At 39.6% G+C, this 22,844-nt stretch overlaps 1 protein-coding gene across 3 annotated transcripts; it reads right to left on the reverse strand.

Moving 5' to 3' along the window:
* Nucleotides 1-534: 534 nt before the first annotated feature.
* cplx2a (complexin 2a) lies at nt 535-17,798 on the reverse strand. 3 transcript variants are annotated; one of them, XM_067498358.1, is made up of 4 exons: nt 17,775-17,798; nt 13,028-13,112; nt 3,662-3,840; nt 535-2,174 (listed from the first exon to the last, which is right to left on the reverse strand). In XM_067498358.1, the coding sequence occupies exons 2-4, from the start codon at nt 13,056-13,058 to the stop codon at nt 1,983-1,985; spliced, it is 402 nt and encodes a 133-aa protein (XP_067354459.1). In that variant the 5' UTR covers nt 13,059-13,112; nt 17,775-17,798; the 3' UTR covers nt 535-1,982. The 3 variants fall into 3 exon arrangements, with proteins under 3 accessions (XP_067354459.1, XP_067354455.1, XP_067354456.1); XM_067498354.1 differs by lacking the exon at nt 17,775-17,798 and adding an exon at nt 14,373-14,606; XM_067498355.1 differs by lacking the exon at nt 17,775-17,798 and adding an exon at nt 14,027-14,159.
* Nucleotides 17,799-22,844: the final 5,046 nt, after the last annotated feature.

Raw genomic sequence — 22,844 nt, forward strand, 5'->3', positions numbered from 1 at the left:
TTGAAAAATATACCGCTGTACCAAACTTTATTTGTGCTGTGGAACGAGACACAGCAGTTTGGTGTCTGACAAAAAAAATGTGGAAACAAAGGGAGGTAAAAAATAATAATAAAAAAATACAGCGAAGATGTAGAGCTGTGTGTATACATGGAGGGGGGTTCAACTTTGTTGCAGTGTCACGTTTCATTATTTTCTTTACCACAAGGGGGCCTTCAGTCACCTGTCTGTTCTAGATTGTACTCTGTTTTTATCAGACACAAAGATCTTCACACTAGGCCTGAGCTCTAACAGGATCAGATGAATAGAAGAAGGAAACGTATTATTTACAGTTTTTTTCTACTGCAAAATGTACACGTATCTACATGTGTTTGTAGCGGCTTACGTTTAGCAGCCTTAAGACAATAAACATGTAAATAAACTCTATTTCACATAGAGCTGAATTACCACATACAGCAGCAGCCAGATTAAGGGATGAAGCTTGTTTGCTATTTCCACATCCTCTTTGAAGCCAACAATACATCACAGAGAAAAGAGGCTAACACATTTTTAATGTCTGTGAACAAGGTTTTATTGAATCTCAGGCAAAAACATACACGATAATCTGTTATTGCTTGTGGCGTTCCACGTCCCCCTCGCCAGCTCATTCTCACATCTAAACCAACAATGATTCAAATTGTGGATCAGGTATCTTTTCACCTCATCTTTCACACTAACACTTTGTTTTATATGTGTGAGTCAATCAGCAGCCAAACTAAAGTATTCTCTTCACTCGGTCTGTGGATAGAGGGTGATCTCTTTCTCAACAATCCTCACCTGATACTAAATCCATACTAGCGCTCCACATTAAAGTTCATACTGCTGATAATAGCTAAAAAAAAAGTCAAGATTTTGATTTATTCATATAGATTCATTCTCTCTAAAGTGGATCCTGACGGTAATAGTATATTCACTGTAAGTTCTGGTTTTATGGCTGAAAGCTTAAACGTTTTGGCTGAACACGGTCATTCCTTATTAAAACAGTGAATCAGCAAAAGAAAAAGAAAAAACCTTTAAATCTGTAAATTAAATCCCCTGAATGCATTCATGACATTTTTACATTTCTGATATTACTCACGGTTATATTGATATGGTAGTGAAAACTTAGAAGTTATTGCCTTAATATTTTTTGCATGACAAAGAAGAGAATAAGGGGGAGTACTACATATTCACACAACGAACAAATGGCATGCAAGACATGAGAAAAGGACACATTGGACAGGGGCGTAGAAACATTTTAAACACCACTACGTATATGAAGGCATCACACTGTGAGCTTGGCATTGTGGGCGTGGACAGTAGATGGACAGTAGGTTTGAACACTGCGAAGGTTTACATACGTTTTGGACATGGTCAAACACAAAACAGTAGCTTTAGGAGCACACAATAGTCTTTACATTTCCTTTTTAAAGTATGGCTTATCAAGTGATCACATATTTTTTTATTTTAGAGCTACACAGTATAATCATTTATATTATAGGTTATGATAGTTTGCCCACCTTGAGCCTTGTTAGGTCTTCAATTATTTATGTACAGTTTGGGTAACAGCGTGGTTGACAGGGAGGTTGCTGTTCGGTGCTGCCAGAAAGCTCTGTAGCCGCTCCCCGAGCAGAGAAAAGGGAGTTTAAAACTTCTCAGACTAGAGGTAGAGGGACGAACGGTCTAACGTTGTGTCTTCAGTCCCTCTGCTTGCTGTTAGCTTCATAAGTGTGACATGGCTAACAGGACCGGGTCAGCCTAGCTTAGTCTAACGGCTTCAATTCACAGCGCTGCTTCACATTTCATTTATTTTCCCAGATGTGGCAGAACCCCAAAACACTGTGCTGTATTTTAACTTCTTTTTACGTATTTACACGTGGATGGAAAAAAACCCTGATTGAAGCCAATCTTGTGAATGTAGCCTATGAACTAAGCTAGATTATGTTAGTATTAACTGGCCCGCTAACCTACTTCTTCAGCATGTCTTGCAGTGGGCCTGGCAGGTACTTCATCACTGTGTCCATGATGCTTTCCTCTTCCTCCTCATCACCACAGCCGGCCGGCACCGCCTTCTTGGGTCGGGTCAAGCTGCCGGCGGCAGGCTCCTCCACTGCGGCCGCTGCCTCAGCCTCCGCCTCCTCGCGCTTTTTCAAGCCGTACTGATGGTCAAATAAAGAAACAGGGATGTGTAGGAGTTAGGAGAGCCGACTGACTAACAAAAACTTTGAAATAGCAGTTAATGCTGCTGCCTCACAGCTATGTGAAAATGGTCCCTGGTTCAAATCCACCTGGCGGCAGTGGCCTTTCTTTGTGGAGTTTCCACATTCTGTTGCAAACAATAGACTTTAGACTGCCCGTATGTCGGTGTGGATGTGAGTGAGAATAGCTGTGTGGGCCCTGTGATGGACTGGAGACCATTCCCCCTGGCATAAGTGCTCACATGACAGATGGATGCAAATTCAAGACACCTGATAAATTATCCAAGACCTCCAGACACCAGCCTGTAAGGCACTACTGTGGTAGTGGCCACTAAAAGATGCAGCCTCCAGCATCATCATACTCAGTGACCAAAACCTTTTTTTCCGCCATACACAACCATTGAAAATTAGAGTATTTCCAAGCATCTTGAAGTCTGTAGAATTTTCAACTATTTAATCCAGTGACATTTGGAAAGACTACAATAGCCAAATGATTGAACACTTTTCTCCCGGAAGCCTTTCTCAATCTCAATCTGCGTGTACTTGATTTTGAAACGTCATCAGTCACAGGAAAAGCAGTGGGTTGAGGACCCAGCCAGAGGAGGAGTGCCACCTTTCATCCTGCTGATTTACAGTATCCCCCTCAGACCTGCCCCACCCACAAACAGTCTGTCTTTCACAATGTCACTGCACGCACGACACTGCAGCCATTACCATCACAGCAGCACCACAGATCATGATGAGACAAGCAAACGCCATCTGAATATGAAATGAGTGACTGCAGCTGAACCCAAGGCAAACAATAAGAAACGCACACTACTCGTGGTTCACAAAGTAAAAGGCAGCACTGAATATTGAGTTTTTAGAAAGAAATACAAAACATAAGCCTGCTAAAAATATAAATAAATCTAGACATCTGTTTAAGCAAAAACATAACCAACCCACTTTCTGACTCACCCATTTACCTCTAAAAGTTCAGATTTCTAATTTCATTTCTGCACAATCACTTCCTTACGCTCCACTGAAGGGCTTTACAATCACAGTAAAAGTTAAAATTACCACAAAGGCAGACACAACTAATCTTAAAATAGCCTATTTCCTGCACAGCTTTGTTATAAAAAGGGTTTTGTTGTCACGCAGCCAAGATGTGAAGGGTTTAGAAGCTGCATTAATATCAGAGGATTGAGTGAAATCCAATATCATCTAAACATCTCATGTATGTAACAAATTATACATAGTAACTTCCAAGATAGTGTTTTTTTTATGTTTCTGATGTTTTCTTGCTCTCAATTTTAGTCATATTTCTGTAAACATTCATAGTCTATTCATTCACATCACCCCCTGCCCAGCTCTTCTCTGCAGGAAAAGTTGTTTTCCTGCCAGTGTGAGACTGACTAACTTGCTGTAGTCATTTGTGTTGAGTGATGACATACAGATTGTCATTATACCTTGTCCCTGATGCCCTGCCTCATCCTTTCCCTTTCAGCCTCCATCTTGGCATATTTGGCCTTCCTCTCCTCCTCCTGCTGCCTCAGCGCCTCCTGTCGCTCCTCCTCTTTCTTCGCTGCATCAGGGTCCTCCTCCTTCTCTTCTCCTCCCAGCATCTTGCCCACATCGGGAGGACCACCTAAGAGAAAAAGAGAGAGGGAAGGAGGGGACGTAAAGAAAGACGTGATGACAGTGGGTGGGTCAGTCAGACTGAGATGTCAAACCCAAAATCAGATTAGTCTCTGGGATTCAACTACCTCCATCTTAATTTTTTTGTTTGGTGGTCACTGCCTCAGAAGGAAGACCAGGAGGGGATGAGAAAGGCAGGTGTGGGCTCACATTAGAACTAAAGACATGTCTACAATAGACTTTTAGTTAAATTTTGAAAAAATTAGACATGGGTTTTAAAAAATTGTTCTGCAAAAAAGGCATTTATCAAGTAAGAGGGCAAAAGGGCAGCCTCGCCCTGGTCTGTCTGTGCACATGCCTGACTGTGGCATTCCTTTGATTGTCTCTACTGTCATGATATTAGAAGGAGGATGTGTTTGTGCATCGAGCTGTTGGTTTATAATTTTAAATGACCAGATCAAGGTGTGTGCACTGGTTCCACAAAACCTACTGTGAGAAATATGCTGACAGAGAAGCAGATTCATACCGACTTTCTGTATTGTCAGTTCCATGCAAGAATGAGAGATTTGAGAGGGTATATAATGCAAATGTGAGTTCTGTCTCTTAAAACATTAGACACAAATCTTACAATGTGTGTTACACAAACCTCACTGTAGGAGTTGCACATCCCAAAAATAATGCATCATGATGCCAAGGGAGACAAGACATGATGCCCAGACAAAAGAGGGAAGCCTGTCACCATGCACCAGCAGAAAAAACAATATGGAGAGAAAAGACAGTGGTCTGAGGGATTTTGGCAAAGACTGGAGCAGATTGGTTTTGAGGAGGAGGGAAGAAAAGACACTATACTGCTGAAAATAATACATATTTAGGAAAACAAGGAGAGCATGAGCAGAGGGAGAAAATCTGTCAGAAACTATTGAGCCCAATTAGCTGAGCTGTTCCAGTTAGTGAGATTACCCAGCAGTTTCTGTGGGACCAGAGGGAGATGCAAGACTGTCAGCGAGACAGCTGAAAAGATGCAGACGAGGGAGGTAAAAGGATGGATGAGAGGAAAGTGACAAAGTGAAGAGAGGGGAGAAGGTGTAGAGAAGGGAAGAGTAAAGAAAGAGAAATGAACAGGAGGGTGAAACTAGGGGAAGGAGGAGGGGCAGTTCAATGTCTAAGGAGAGAGAGAAAGCAGCCAAGAGAGATAAAGCACTCCTGTCTGCATCTGCCCCCGGTGTTGTTAGTATTTTTGATTCATCAGCATAATCAAAATGAACTGCAGCAAAATGCGACCAGATAAAAGACAGGAGAGATGCAGGAGAAGGAAGGATGATGTGGGAAGAGATGAGTGGAAAACCAATGAGGGAGAAAAATAAGGAAATAAAGCCAGGAAGAAAGAGAATGGGATGTTTTTTAATCACTGTTACAACTTCAAGTTCTTCATTTACTGTTGATTGGCTTAGTTCAAAATGTACTTATCAGCACCCCAAAAGCTCTCAAACCAACATGTTTGATCAATACAAAAACAGGAGTTTAAAAGTGCATGATGTGGATAAGCACAGTAGCTACAGGCAGTTACAGCCCTTATGCTAAGCTAACTAATGTCTGTAATTTCATATATAAGAGTGGTTTCAATCAAACCATCTTTAGTTCCTGTAAAGTTTCCTCTAAAAAATGCGGTTAAATCTAAGCGGTAGACAAAATGGCTGAACAGACAAAGACAAAGAGAATATAGAGATGCTCCCAGGAACTGCTGTGTACACTACAGCAGTAAAATTAAAAATGTGCACAGCAACAATGACAAAATCTGCATTTAAAAAAAACAAGCACATTAATAAGTCACTTGCATTTCAGGGAAAAAGACAAACACATATGAGAAAGAAATTCAGAAAGGGAAAAATCACAAGTAAACCTTGCTATTGCTGCATCAGCTTTTGATGAACAGCACAGAGAAGCTGATTTGGCGATGTCTGTCCAACCATGATGCACTTTGTTTGCTCTTCACTAGTGTGTGCGTGTGTGAGAAGGCAAGATAATGTGAGGAAGAGAGGGAGAAATAGAGCAAATGTCCCTATTTGTGCACGTGTCTAAATAAATGCTTAGTTCTAGCTGAGTTCTTCTGTCACTGTGTTCAAATGCATGTGTGTGCTCAAATATGTCAATGTAAAACAGTGTGTGAGTGTAACCCCCAACTCCCCTTAACTCTGCATCCACACAGACTCCACCTACTGTTTAGACTCCATTTTATCCCAATTTTATCTTATATCAAACGGCTTGGATTGAAGTTCATCTTTTGTAATCACTTCAACATGAATCAGAAACAGCGTTTGCAGGAAATGGGTATTCACTGTTCCTTTTCTTTTACATATAATTTAGTCAGCAAGTCAATATGCATGTACTGTGAAATTCGAATTTTATGGATTGGCATCCTATAATCCAAATGTCCCAGATGTATTCAGTTAACACCTTATCTGACATAGTGCAAGCAACATTGAGGATATGTTCATAATCCCAGCATCTCAAACAGAGTCCATATAAACACTACTATTAAAGTGTAAGTGAAGCAGGGACTCACTACCAGCTAAGCCGCATTGTCATCTTTTTTAACTACCCGAGCCAAAACAATCTTAGTCTGGTTTCACTGAATCTTATTAGCACAGTCAGATTGTCTTTGTTCACATGGAAAAAAAGAGGATCCTGGGAGACAAAGCCCTGAGTTATATTCAGCCATGATCCCGGCTCCTGCAATGTGAGGCATTTGACAGAGATACAGCCGTGTCCTTTTAAACCAGAATAATTCTATTAAGCTCTCAGGCATCAAGCTGTGTTGAGCCACGTCGAGTGTTTTTGATAACAGTGTCTTTACACTTTAGCCCCGCATATTGTACAAGGTTGTTGACAATGAATATGTAGGCTAATAAAAGCCTCTAATGAAAAGCTGAAGGGTTGGCCTTTAGCCTCCATTTATGCTTTTTGTATAATACATTTTGATAGATGAGACCAGCATTCTATTGTGCAAAGTAAAGGCCAGTTTGTAAGTATATGTGAGTTGCAATCATTTTTGGGAGTTGATTGAGAGTTCAGTAGCACAGGTTATTCTATAAATAAATACAACATGGTTATGTCTGTGAATGAAGAAACACACAGATCCAAGTTAATATGGACACTTTCCTAGTGTCTTTTTTCACTTTCACCCAATTCAACTTTTTAAGACCTTTTCTACAAAGCTCCCCGTTGCTTTGCCAAAGAGATAAAGTTATACTATAGCCTCTTTCCTCACTACTGAAAATCCTTTGATAAATCTTTATTAAAGCCAAAGTCTTAAGGGAAAGAAGGAAAGATGGCTAACCTTAGCCAACTCTCCCAGTGCTTGAACTTCAGACAGCATCAGATAAACAGTACGTATCTACTCCTTTCCCGCTTAAGGTTCTCAGGCAAAGCAGTCTCTAAATCCAAAGTGTGGTGGGAAAACAGATGACAATAGAGATCTAGGTTTTGGGCTTCACGACAGAAGACATTGTATCAATGCAGCTTTTTGTAAGGCTTTAAAAATGTGACGAAAAAGAGATTGTGCCGCTCTTCTGCAGCTTCTTTATTCACGGACCAGTGGCGGCTACACTCGCAGGTTAGCTTGAGAGGCGGAACAGCTGCACACGTGTGTTATGCCAGAGTATTTTACTGTGTTTCAATGTTAATGTAATTCAATGTTAACTAATTCACAAATGTTGTGAATCTTATACAGTTTTAGTATAATAAACCAATATGATATTATTCCTACATATACTGGTGTGCTTCTGAGGCTCTAAAGCTGGGGACACACTTAATGGGCCTGGCAAAGACTGGGCAGCTCACACATACAGACCGTCTCTGGGTAAACTGGGGACAACACACTTAACGACCGGTCGGGAACAGCTGGATGTTCTACACTTCAAATCCCGTGTGAATGGCGTGTTTTTGTACCAAAACAAATAAGGCAGCAACTGGGGACTCTGACTTTTTAATTTAATCATTTGTCGGTAACAAAAGATGGAAAAAAATGGAAAATAAACCCAGGCAAAATCCCGGATGTAAAAGCGAGGAGTTTATAAACAACAATAACTTTATAAAACTAAGTCTAAACTAAGACTAAGTTCAGGCAAAGCTGCAGTTACTGTAGCTCTGCCTCCGTGGTGACGTTAGCATAGTCTAGAGACTAGAATCTTTAAACAGGACAAACTTAACTATTGCCTGTGCTGACTGTCAGCGCCGACTAGGACTGGCACTGACTAGGACCAACTAGGTCTGAACACTTATCACAACTTAATTCATAATCGGCCGTACAGTCGTTGAGTGTGTGGCGGCCTTAAGCCAGTTTCCATTTTAAAAGTTTGGGATTCACCACAGCTGCAGCCAAGTAAAGCTGCTGGTGTTTGGTCAGGATTATTTCTCAGCATTCTGACATATCGTGTCTGTCAGGGCACCTTATTTATGACAAGAACTGGGTTTTGATTGTTGTTATTTTTTTGGCTAGAAGCTGTCGTACCCATGTCACTGTCGTCAAACCAATACTGATTTCTTTTTGTAATCCAGGACTTGCTGACACCTCAGCAGCAAGTTACAGGCTAGCTCAAATGTCCATAGTGAACTCAGAGACGAGTGCTGGCAGTGTTTTAGGCTCCACTACCAGATATAGTTGGGATGAGGTATACAACTGCTTATTTTTGAGTCATCAGACACTGACAGTCAGTAGGAAGGTTCTTGCTTGACTTGATTAGTTTGCCACTTGCAATGTTCCTCCCTCCTGCACTGCAACGGTTTCCTGGATTGCAGGCTTTCGAAATGTTGTTTACAAGCCAAATCATTCGTTGCATTACTTTAATAAAATAAAAAAACACAGGTAATGATTTGTACTGCGAAGTACTATTTGTCAGGTTTAGCCTCCACAAGGATTAAAAATTAAACATGTTGTTTTTCCTTTGAGTCTGGTAAAAAGCCATTCACCGTCATAAGCTATTTTAAGCATCCCCAAACAAGTAAGGTGTACCAGCAAGGCATAAAAATCATAAATTTCCCTTTTAGTCTCTAAATTCGTCACACTTGACCAAAAAAGACTTAACAGTCAGTCAAATTAATATAAAATTCAAAAGCACCAATCAATCCAAAGCCTTCCTCTCACACGAATGCAATTGTCAGTGTTAGTATTTGTTTATTCATCATTATCGTTATTTTTATTTAGGGAAAATACAACTAAACATTGTTACAGCTAAGTAACCAATGTTGTGTATGTAAGGCCTGTAGCAAAAATCTAATTTGGAGGCTCTGTCCCTGATTAGGCTTTTAGATGAAAACAGATTACAAATAAATTCTATGTAAAACAGAAAAGGTAAAAACGAAGTAAACACATATTTACAGATATTTCTATGTGTGCATTGCACACAACAATGTCGAACACCTCAGCCCTGATGTGTCAACATCAATATATGTTACACCACACAGACATACGTATTTACACACCATAAAACAGTATACTATTACACCGGACTGATGTATGACAATGTTTAAACGCGGTGTGACTATTGATAAGGTGGAGGTAAGAATTTGTGTTGCAGATATATGAGATAATTTGAGCTACATAACGTGTTCACTCATTGAGTGGCCTTGTAGATTGTTTTTCAGCTTGGCAAACCACACATTCATTAAACACAAAGTAAAAGTGAAATGTTTTTAAACTGGTAATTAAATTTAATGACTGACTTAAGAGCTGCACCAGGGACCTTTGTGCCAATACGCACACAGTCTGATTGGTGCCTGTGGCCTTCATGGCTGCGCTGAGCTCCAATACCTTAAAACTTATGTCTACCACACTTTATCTGTACCCGCAGCACCTTATTCTGTCAAAACCTGCTTCAGCTTGTAAAAGTTGGAAAGATCCAAGTCAGCACAAAAGCACTCGGGGAAAGCATTACATTCACAAGAAAAGCTTAGTGGTGCTTTAGAATAAGAACTGTTTGAGGGATTGTTTTATAGCTCACAAATAACAACAGTGCTTGACTGAAAATGATGGATCCTTGTTGTAGAAAGAAGGGTAACTGAATCCTTTTCGTTCCCAGGAAGAACATTTAGGAGCCTGAAAGCTCCAAGCACCTACAGACTGTAGTCTAGGATGCTAAAGGTACAGTATGTTTAAATTCCATCTACATTAATCAGTGTTAGTTAGTGGTTGCATAAAATAAGAACTGGTTACATCAAGAGTAATCAGTTTAGATCCCTTGATTTTGTGGGCTGGACAGGATTACTTTGCAAGAAGCCAATTAGTGAGATGCTGTTTATTGCCTGTTGATCAAGGTTAACACTGCATTTTAATAATAGCCTGGTTTGCAAATTAAAGAAACACCAAAAATAAACCTTTTGCACAGCGATGAAACCTTTGAAATTAAGTCTATTTATGGCTTCAACTAGTTATAGATGTAATGTTTTGAATAAAAGCTGCTCCTATACTGCTCTAGAAATTATTGGCAGCAAATATGTGGCAATATGCAACATGGCATGCCAAAAATCTTAATTTGGGACTAATGCACCTGACCATCTGTTCAACGTGTAAACTCTGGGAGGTAATCAGTGTAGTTTCTAAAATCCTCTGTTACTGGAGCTGCGTGTCAGATCTGACAGGGCGAAATGTAAAAATATATTCATCTAATACTTCACTACACAATATATATACTTATATATATTTATATTACTTTTAATTAAATATTTTGAAATACTGTATGAGGCAAACATACTGTAGAAATGAGCAACATTTTGTTTGTTGTTTTGAAGCTGAATCATCACAGCTTAACATCACTCTCTTTACCTCCAGCTATCTGTAACCAAAGAAGTGTAACCAAAGAAGCCTTGGAGGATTCGTTAATGCACTGGCAACATCCTCTTTTTATAGAGACTTTCCTCCACAAACTCATCACCTAAGACACTCAGCAAAACACTCAGTGACAGGATAGAAAATCCACATTTTTACAGAAGAAAAACAAACACACAATGGAAAAAAGTATAGGCATAAGACCCTGGTTGTTTCAAAATGACAGTAAAGTTATTGTTCTCATACAAGAAAAAAGTGTGGTCCACATTTTGCTGTATCTAATCTGATCTGCTGAGAAATCTTGCTATCAGATATTTATTTATTTCTTTTGTAAAGTTACAGCACCATTTACAAATAATACATTTTTAAATGGTGAATGAAATAAATTTCATTCACATTTTTTCTGTTGTACTCAGAAACTATGAATTTTATTGCACCTATCAACTGTATTATTTCAGGATTCCTAAACAAAACTAGAGGAAAATATATTTTTGAAATTGAGTTTCACATTTAGTAAATGAACTAAAAATCCTAATTTCTTTAACTCAGCAAAAGCTCTTGTAACGTGTGCCACTTACACAACACATCACCATGCAACAAGAAGTGGATTTTCTTGACTTACGTAGAGGACTCAGTAAGCAACATTACCATCCATAGACCTGTGCTGCTTGCCTGGCTAATAAAATCATATTATTATATTTCATATTAAAATCATATTATAGGTATTTCTCCTGAGTTCAAGCATGTTTATCTTTTCATTTTTGTTTTAATTTGATGGTTAATTATGGTTGCACAGAACTGTATGCAGCCTAACCAGCAAAACTACAGGGAGGCCTGATATAATGATAATACTGCAGCATTAGAGATTAAATGATTAATACTGATTTATTGGCTGACAGGCTCTAGATGTCAGATTGATCACTGAGCTGACTGATTACCTGACAATGCAGTTTGTTTTATTATCTGATTTTTACCCCACAGAAAGCTTTAGTGATCCAATGCACTGTCAGCAGGTTTGCAGACATTTCTGTGGAAAGAGGTCACTGTGCCCCAGTCTGCAAACCTGGACCAGAACCAAAGGACTCCGATAAAAATGTACTAATGCATTGACGGCAAAACAATCACCAATTGTTTTAAACAGATACATTATCATAACTTATCTCTTTCGCCCATTTTCTCACTAGTTTTTTCTCATGCACGAAAAACCTATACCCTATAGTAGGCCTGTGCAGTTTCTGTCGTTTATCTTTCTAGAGATGCAGTACACACACATACACTGTCCTGTACACTACGTATAAACCAACTCTCCAGCACAAGCACAGTACAGACAGATATACACCGAGGGAAACAACCACACTGTTAAATGTACTCCCACAGGCTGCAGGCAACTTATGTGGAGTAAAGCCGGCATCCAATGCAATGCAGCTGATTTAAGAGTTCATAGCGTTGCACAAGGCACAGCTGCTGTGGAGAACGAGGTAGCACTTGCCTCCTCTGCATCCCAATGAGGAGCCAGCACTGTGCTTCAACTCAACATCCTAACTGTAGCCACCTAACTCCTCTGTAACCTGGACAACAGCAGCTCAGCATCATAGTCACGACTGACCAGTATATGTGTGTGCGACTGCTGCAATGTGACTACTGGTGCCACTGTCCTGCCTTTCCCTTGAAGTATTATCTGACAAGGAAGATGAATTACAAAGCTATAATGGGGACCAATTAGAGGCCAAATAATAGCTAAGATAATATTCTAAAGGATAATAGGTGATCTCCAATCTCTCTTGCTTCAAAAGATGCCAACAGTTGGCTTCAAAGGCACCGTCTATTTGGTTGAAAATGTCATAATTCACTAATAATTATAAGGAGAAATTTCAGCCTTCCTTGTGCCTATAAACTCAAACATTCATGAAGATTAATTTTAAAATTAAGCTGGTGTTGCTGTCCCTACATTTTTACCTAATAGCTTGAATATTAGTATATGACTAAACCCACTGTACTCCTGTGTTATTGCCTCTATTTCAGTTTCATCTGCAGTATTTTGAAACTTGTTTTTACATTTTTCCTGATGCACTTTTACAGGGCGCATTACATTTTCCATTAAAGCAGAAACAGGTTTCTATGATCCAGACGGCATTGAAAAGAACTGGCTTTTTAATAAGTCATGCCCTGCCCTGACAGGCTTTTAAAAGATGGATGCAGGGAGAAAGAAAGATGGAATGCATAGCTGATGTTTAAAGTCAGTGGGATTGATTTTAGCCGCTGGTTGCCCCCATAACTAGCAGGCCAGGACTAGTACTGTAGTTCTGCTACATCCCTTTAAACGCTTTACACTGCAGTGCTGTTAAATCAACCCCCAGTCCGGCAGACTACTCACCTCCGAGCGCAGCTTTCATTACAAAATTCATGATGAAGCAGATCTGGCTTCTCTTCCTTCAGTGGTCACGTTATTGGCGACAGACCTGCAGCCAGGGGTCAGGAAAAAAAGGCTGTGAGTGCATGAGTAACAGTTAGCACACAGTTTTACTACAGGTATACTGCTACACAATAATTTGAAGTGATGGGGGAATCAGGAAGCTTGTTGAGGACAACAAAAAATCCAAAATCACAATAGCTCTTCTACTTTTGTATGCACTTTTACCTTTAATAGACCACGTAATAGAATATGTTAAGATAAAGCTGAATTAACTGGGTTAGGATAGCTTCACCCCCAACTACAACACTGTGATCCCAGTTCTGTCAAGGCACCTGCGCCCTCGATTTACAATCACACTCCATCTTGTGTGGATTTATGCTGACAAAACGGGGGTCGAACAAAGACAGGGTCAAAGACAAGCCACCGGGTGTATAGTTTGTGTCAGTACATAGGCCTTAGAGAGCAATATTTCATCCAGTGTGTAAAAATGTTACATGACAAGACAAATGGGATTTCTTTTAAGGATGCTGTTCATATGTAGCTCCCATTTGTGTTTATATGTGTTTCCTATGTTATTAATAACAATGCTATATTTTTCTTCTATAAGAATAATTATATAAAATTTAAAATAAAATTTTTTGAATAACTGAAAATGCCATGTTTCTTTACAACCCTGCAGCTGGGATATGCCCGAGGTGCTCAGCTGTGATTGTACAGACCTTAAAGTACATTGTAGTAGACATGATATCATTTTAATATTCTCATGGGATTTGCAGTGCACAAAACAGAGTTTACTGCGAGACTTGGTGCTTTATGATTTTCTGTCCCCTGTTGCGGCACAACGAGCTCACGGAGACTTTTGCCGCATTTTAGCAGCATGTGTGTGCCCTGTGCTGTACAGCCGAGCAGAAGACAAATCCTGAAAACTTGCTGCACCGCACAAAACTCACTGTTTCGTACCCGGATCGTGTTCATGATCCCCAAGTCCAATCTGCTCCAGCTGAGCGCCTTTAAATCATTTCCTGGTTTCCTTCTTCTTCTTCATCATCTGCAGCAGCATCACTTTCTCCTCACATTAAAACCTACAGCCTGAACTCACTCCGCCTGGTGCGATGCAGCATTTCAGCACAATTACACTACAGAACCTGCATTTCTGCAGCCACTACAGCCTGCATGCACCCATTCTGTCCTTACGAAGTCAATGTGTTTCAGTATATGCACAATAGGCTGCAGCTGCAGCTTTGACCAAGTCTAGAAACCTATTACGATCTTGTCCCGTTCAGTAAAGCCAGTGGACATCGTTTACCTTGTTGTAAGCTTCTTCCAAGTCTTTATTTCTCCGGGGGAAATAAGGCTCGTTGCTGTGTTACAACCACCTGCCCCTTTCGCCTTCAGCCCGGTCAAAGAAAACACAAGTTATGCGCCTGAAACGAGGAATAATGCTTCTCTCTTGTTCCCAGTTTGCAGACACGCCGGTTGTGTCAGAGTCGGGCTGCAGAGGAAGAGAGTGTATTCCTGCAGGACGAGATGAGAACATGTACTGGGAGCGAGAGGGAGGGGTGGGTGCATGAGTGCAGGCTAATATCTAGGAGAGGGATTTGTTTTATTTTTACCAGTCCAACAGAAATGATTTAATACATGAAGGGTAGTTTAAAGATCCCGAGTATGGTTTACTAAAGTCGAGTTGGTTATTGTAACACATGACTTTATGCTTTCATGGGCTCAGGATTCATTTTTAGTTTTTTAGTTTCTCGACCATTAAAGCTTTCAAGTTTAATGTTATTGCCTGGAAAAGATTTTATCTGTAAACAAAGGTCTCACACTGGAAAAAAAACTCAAAATACACAAAGTAAATTTAATAATAAATAATTATTAAAAAAAAAATCCCGCCCAATTCCCAATTTAAAAAATATAGCTTTATTACGTACAGTGTTAAATGTATGATGTGATACATTAAATGCACATTTAAAGCAGCAAACTTTGTAACCTTTGTTTGTCCACTTGGGGCAGTAGGGCAAGTTGTTACCACACTATAAATTAGGGGCAGGTCATAAAAGAGTTGACTACTTACATATTCAGCCAACAGAACAACATTTACCCGCAAGCTCGGTTTACTCTATCTGTTAAATTCAGAATCTTTAGGTGCTAAATGCTTCATCATGTTCACAAGCTAAGCACCACCTTTGTCAGTCTGCTAATTGCTGTTTGGCAGGTAGCAAACAGTAACACACAGGACATAAAAGCAAAACTATGGAAAATACAAAACTCAATAATCATGCAAATTAGTGGATCTTTAAAAACACAGTTTTTTATTTTTATTTTTTTTCATTGTTTATCTTTATCCCATCCACTGTTTGATTCAGCCCATAAACAAACAAGAATATGTGCATAATTATGTCAGTAAATTATATTAAGTAGCTGTTGTAACTGCTTGCCAGGTCAAGAAACACTGTGTAGACTCTCTTGATTTTCCTTATTTCTTCGCATTCTTTTTAAATCAGCTGGGTGCATCTAGAAGTGGTGGCACTGCTAGAAATCCACTAGGACAAATAGCAGGCATGATGAAAAAAGAGTGAAAAAGTTGTTACCCCCTGTAGCTGTAAGCACTTTTTTGGTGCTCTTCCTTTGAATAAATGGCTATGACAGGGCTAAACTATGTTGCCTGCCCTACTGATTGATGCCACTATCACCAGATCTCAGTAATTCACATTGTCAGTACGATGGTATCACAGCTAATTTTGTTTAAGCTTAACTACGTGATTATTGGTGGGAAGAAAAATTATTCAAGCCAAGTTCACTGCAACAAAGTCCTGACATGCTACCAGTGTAAAAAGGCAAACAGTTACCTGTTTATACAGTGCAGTTCATCCTGTACAATCAGAAACACAAACAGAGGGCAAACATAAAAGACATTGAATATAATATTTTGAGGGTTAACCTCCAGCTCTAAAATAACCCTACCCTGCACCTGCAAGTGCGTATAAAGTCCTTGCCTTTTTTTTCCTAGTAACATAACTTCACTTTACTCATGGTGAGACAGATACGAGAGAGTACACAGAGGACTGACCAAACCACTGTATAGCCCATCAATTAATCGAGACACCAGAGGCTGTGTCCGGTCAACAGATGCATCCATCACCTTGTGTATAACCTAGAAACACAACAGAAGCCCACATCCTGGCATGCACATTGTCCTCTGAGTGTCCACCATCTCTACAGTACAGCTTGTTTATGTTTTGCCTGTGATTTATAGTCTGTTGTTTCTCGTGTCAGGGCTGAGATTAACAAAAAAGCCTCCTCTAACCATGTATTTTCACAATGTCTTAATTGGTGTTAGGAGTCATCCCTGAAAGGAAAAACAAAAACAAATAAAACAATGCAAATTTTTGTAAACTACTGTGATTTTAACAGCATTGTACTCTGGACACACTTTATTAGTATTAGTATTTTTAAAAGCACAATATACCATCATCCCGGTGGTAATGTGGCACCCCATTCTGTATCTGTGTAATTTTATATTATATGTATTTTAATGCTGTTTGTTGACTCTAGGAGTTGAAATAACTGATTTTCCTTAATTCTCCACGTCAGCATGTGGCCCGTGTCCAAATACCGAGTCACCAAAATAGAAAAAAGTTACCAACATTTGCCTGGGCTATCAGACTGAATTTCACCGTGACAACTTGTAAACATACAAAGAATTACAATGAATGCCATTTGAACACTGAATTAGCATTTTATACAGAAATATGTGTAGCAGGGCTCCGCAGGGACAGCATGCCATTCAAAAAAGGGCAAATTAACATAGCACTGCTGTCACATGGAAACACAGCTGTAGCGCTATTTGTCTTGCCCTCGTCAAGCTATTTTGGTGTTAGGCAAATGCATTTTCTCTGACGTTAACGAGACATGGCCTCTTCTGGAGTTTATAGAAATGCAGAAATGTACCTCACATTTTAGAGCTACAAACTTTAGGCCAAGAGCAGCAACAACTTTATAACACAATAAAACCCAAATCTTGCTTTCACTAACTTTATATTCCGAAAATGTGATCTATAGGAATTGTTGATGTTATTCAACACTGAGGCATTGGGCTTTCTCACAAGTAGAAATTAAATTGACCTAGATTCCACTACATGAAGATGAATGATAATTAGACAAAGATAAATGCTAGATAAACAGGTAAATAAATCATCAGTCTTGGTTTTACATTAATATAATCTCAGCATGGTACAGTGGCATCCTCACAACAGCGCACTGACGTGTAGCAGGTATCATTTTAGCCTTGCCCAATAATAATATTTGCTAATTAGCACATAACATAAATTACAGCTGAGGCTAACTTGGTGTTAAAGGAATACGCAACAAAAGTGGTTAATCAACAAACCAATTTCCATTGTCATCGTCAGAGCCACCTGCCAGAGTGGTTACTGGCTGATAGCAGCACATATGTCATACTTTTGTTGTTCTTTAATCTTTTAAAAATAAAGATAGAATAAAACTATTTAATTGCAAATGACCTGCAGTTAGTGAGCAACTAATATTAAAATGTATATAACAGTGTTAGTGTGTTAGCAGTGTTAGTTTCACTGCAGCCTCCTGTAGGGAAATCAAAGCTTTGCGTGGTCTAGAGAAAAAGTAATGACACTTGCTTCTTGTTTGCCTCTGTCTATGTGTGCATATTCAAATACTGTACACAAATACTTACTGCGTGATATGCTGAAACTGTTGCCCCAGGAAAAAGAAGAACTCAAATACAGCACAGTACTGAATACTGATGCGTTTGCCTTTTGGCACAGCTGCAGTCAAATGAAACGTGGATTATGTCACAGGACAGCGACTTAGTACCGCTGTGCTATTCCTTGAGGCAGGATATGGCAAAAAGGCACTGACTTAGGTGTCTGCATCTGTAGATCCTCAGTGAATGGGCTCTTGAAATCCTTTCAGCATCCTTTTGAGTGCATTCATTCAGAGTTACTCTCCATTTGCAGCATAACATCAGACCTATTTGCTGTGTGCTTAGAATGCCAGTGATATTCCAGCTAATTCTAGCCATTTAGCTCATTTTATTTTAACATAAGTGAGCTTAATGTAATATATGGTTCATATGAGACTATCACCATTCAAGTCTCTCAAGTTTACATTGCTAGATCACCGCTATATTTAATGAACTGGTCTTTTTTTGTACTAAGAAAGTGTCAGCTGTCCCACCTCATGACCCCTGTCCCAGCTCTGATACATGATGTACCAGCTAAGGATAGAGAACCCCGCATCAAATCCCATTCATTCTGACATAATATGCACGCAAGCACGGATGAAAACTGTGTGGTGAAATACATTGAAAGATTATTGAGGGGCTGAACCACATATGCTGTGGCAGCCGAAAACATTCTTTAAGTTTCACATGCCAAAACATGCAATACATGCATTAACACACACCGCTGATGAACACAAAACTGCGACTATAACAAGGTAAACTTCACAAAATCCTTTAGAATGGCAACAGTGGAGCCTATTCACTGAAGAGCCTGGTCAGAGTAAAGATACATCCTGTACATACTTCAATAGGAATAAACTATTTTAAAGGGGTAGTTCAGATGTTGCATATTGTCTGTATATTCATTGTTTGTAGGAGTGAGAAGACATTTTATTGAAACCTTTCATGGGTTACATTACACTGAATATGTGACTTTTATGTAACCAAACAAATCTCCATTGAGCAAGCTTTAGGCAATGGTGGAGGAAAAATCTCTGTTTAACAGATGAAACCAGGCTCAGGGTGGAAATCAGGGGGGTCCCCAAGCAGTCTAAGTCTAAAGCAGCATAAGTAAGAGGTGGCTCAGAGGAACTGAGCCAGCTCTAAATATAAACTTTGTCCAAAAGGAAGGTTTTATGCCTAGTCTCCTGAATCTGAACGGCCAGCCACAGGAGAGAAGCTTGATAGCTAAAGGCTCTGCCTCCTATTCTACTTTTGGAAACTCCTATGCCTACATTCTGAGATCAAAGTGGTCTATTGGGATATTACTGTACTAAGAGATACAGTAGGACATGACAATTAAGGGCTTTGAATCTAAAAGGGGAGGGTTTTAAATTCTATTCTGTTGAGAAAATTAACTTGTGAATTTAGAAGTAGGAAATTATAGGACATCCAGGACATTATGTCTTTGAGGCATGCTCGAAGTTTGACCAATTGATTTGTTTGACTACAGCAACTGTTGGTACGTGGCCTGTTTCCAAAGATAGATTGATCAAATCTAATATGGATTTGTCTATTAAGGTTAAAACAACTTTAAGGAGTCTAGTCACGATGGGGTCTAAAAGACATTTGTTAGTTTTAATGAAACTTTAATGAATTATTGAAGTAAGCTCAGCGACATCTAAGAAGCGGTCTAAGAGGAATTTTGGTATTTCCGATGATTATATTATGTATATGATCTGTGATAATTGTGGGGAGGATCTAGTGAATTCTTTCTCTAATAGATACAATTTTATTTGCAAAGAAAGTCAAAAATATGTGCAAAAGTTTTTCCTCCAGCTGACAGGATAAACACACAGGACACCACAAGCTTGGCTGTCTTATCCACCTGTCAAGACAAAGGATAAAACCATTTATGTGGGTTGACAAATGTGGTGAGAGTAATAGTGTCAAAATCACTGTGAGCGTGTAAAGCAGAGGCAGATAATTCATATTTTAAACTACACATTAGAAAATAATTATGTCATAGCAAATCTGTCCATCTTTTTCACATGCTTGTAGGCTGCATTATTGCTGGCCTTGACTTTAATGTATTGCGTCATAATTCCTTCATGTGAAGGACACAGTGGCGTCTGTCAGGTTATTCTCTCAAGTCAGAGGGGTTGGAGTCGTTAGCGTTGGAAAAGAGTCACTCCTGCTGCACTCCGAGGCCCTCAGAGACACTCAGAGAATGAAGGGAGGATGTGAAGAAAGGGAAGGGAAAGAGCCAGAGGGACAGTACGTAATTTTGTGTTTGCGCACGTGTGTGTGTGTGTGTGTGTGTGTGTGTGTGTGTGTGTGTGTGTGTGTGTCGAGGACCTGTCCCTGTAGAGGACCTGTGAAGTCCCAGACAGAGGGAGGTGCGTACTGCTGCAATGCGTAAAGGCACCACAGTTTCACAGCTTCGTGCAATGTGCAGAGTGACTGAAAGGCTGAATGACTGATTGACTGACTGCCACAGGGATTTCCACTATACTGTATATTGTCCTTATGAACTGTGGAGCCGGAAGAATCACTCATTACTTCATAGACTTTTATGGTATATCTCAGTTCCCCAAAAAGACCACATGCGACACCATCATTCAGCAGTCCGCAGTGGAGGTTGTTTCATTAGAATTTAGAAGTGAATCGTCTCATGATTTATATTTTTTATGGTAATAAAATACAGAAACATCATCTTTAATTTCATCAGTCCTTACTCCTCCATCTCAAAGCACAATATGTCAGCACCATTTGTGCTCATCATCATTTTTTCTGTCTAATCAAAAACACTGTGATTCCTCTAATTTCCTCCCTTTGCACTTCCCTCAAATTTGCAAATACACATCAACAGTGTCCCAATACTAAACTATTAAGATTTTGTCTCTTGTCTTTCTCTCCCACAGGAAGACGAAAAGAACAGTGGTGGTGGAAAAACCCTGATGTCAATATTTTTCTTGAACTACAGACTGATGCCAGCAGAGTTACAAGGTTTCTACTGAGGTGTGACATTATCAGAGCATGCCATATTGCAGTGTCAAGAGATCATTTGCTCCCTGAGGTTCAACAGCAGGCCAAAGGAGTGGCAAAGGCAGCAGCCCAGTATGAAAACTGGAACCACTCCAGTGCAAGGCTACAATGTGTATAAAAGACTACATTTTTATTTATTTTTTTGTCCTTTCAGCTTATCCCGTGAGATCAGGGTTGCCACAAAGACTACATAAATGTTTGAATAATTGTGAAGTTTCTGCATGTGACATCCTGACTTACCCTTCACAAGTGGGGCAAAAGGGGGAAAAAATGCTGCAGCTGAGAGACTGAGTCACAGGTGTATGAGGGCAGTCATTACTGTGCCATGTGGAGACAAAAAAACATGAACAGAACAGCCCTCATATCTGTGTCCTCGTTATGTCACAGTGGACAAGTCCCTGGGATGCTTTTCCTCGTCTCGAATATGATCAGTGTACATGATCCTGCTGCCTCTGTACCTAACTCATACCTGTCTGAAGTAGGAATAAAATACTGCAGGAGGCGGGGCCTCTACCAAAACACTTGGAAAGTAGCCAGAGTGGATAGCATCATGCCCTAGAAAGTTAGTGCAGTACAACTGTCACGGAGCAATGCAGGGAGAAGAGGAGGGTGATAGGACAGAGGGAGCTGGATTCACACTGTTTCAACAATGTAATTGTTTAAAACAGAATAAACTCATCTAAAGAATTACCATCTGCAGAAAATGTGAGTGTTGCAGAGACACCAGTATACTATTTGATTTCTGGGATTAATAGAAAGTCCATAGGAAATTCATTTCGGCTCTTAAGTTCATAGTGCTGACTTCGACAGTACTGTAGTACTGCCACCCTAAAAGAAAATGTTAGAAACTTTTATTTTTGTAACAAGATACTTTCACGTTATAATAGGATAATTTTTTATGTTATTAAGAGAAAGCAGATTTTTTTATTATTATGAAATGTGTGTATTGTTATCCGACAATAGCCAGGAGTGTAGTGCTGGTACAGGAAGACACACATTAATCTGGACACACGTTCACTATCTCATGTTATACAGCTGCTCTACACTGTATCGTCTCAGTTATGTGTGTGCTTACAAACTGATGCTGTTATAATGTAATATATATATAATGTGAGGGTGGATCTGTCTGTGTCCTAGTGTCCCTGTGATAGACAGCCGATGAGTCCACTACCCTGCTGCTCGCGCAGTGTCAGATAATATCAGCTCCATCCCCCGAAGTGGTTAATGGACATAAAGTCCCTTATTACCTGTTTACTGCATGATGATATTAAGGCTGCAGGAGTCACTATGTATTTATTTTGATTGCCAGTGGCTCAGCTATGCGTTTTTGATAACAAAATTAATTGTTTCTGGAAGCGTGTTTGTTTGATAGAACCATAGTTACTTTTAAAAGTGAGAGAAAACAGATTTTAGTCGGTAGATTTCTAATGAACACTGGTAAAATCAGTAAACTGATGAACCCACAATTAGCATCTATTGTTGAATTATCAGGGAGTTTTCTAAAACTGATGGATAGTTTCTCAGAAACAAGGCTGGAATTAGTAAAACATTAACCCATTGAGTATATATTCAAAAGTGTCCAAACCTGGTTTTGTTTCAAGTGATAAAATGAGTAAAGCTGGACAGCGTTTACCACTGTGCTGACTCAAGTGAGAAAAGATAAGAAGACGCCAAAGAAGAGCCAGGAGAGTGATGCATAACATATGAGACTCACCACTCTTACTTGTGTGTATTTGTGTGAGCATCTGTGTGTACATGAATGTGTGTGCACACTCTTATGAGCATGGGAGTATTAAAGAGGATCCAACAAGTGACAAAGAGCAGTGGAAACAGAGTAATATATATATATATAAAGAAACCTTAAAATACACACACAAACACATATATAGTAAGAGAGAGAAAACCAGAGAAATAAAGTGTGTGTGTGTGTTTGCTGGCTGTTCTCTGAAGTCATTCTAATTATTAGCAGAGACTATTTGGCTGAAAGCAGTGTTCCTTAAATTAGAAAACCCTCTGTCCAACTTGGCGAGAAAA

This window comes from Channa argus, chromosome 3 (assembly GCF_033026475.1).
Source record: "Channa argus isolate prfri chromosome 3, Channa argus male v1.0, whole genome shotgun sequence".
Lineage (NCBI taxonomy): Eukaryota > Metazoa > Chordata > Actinopteri > Anabantiformes > Channidae > Channa > Channa argus.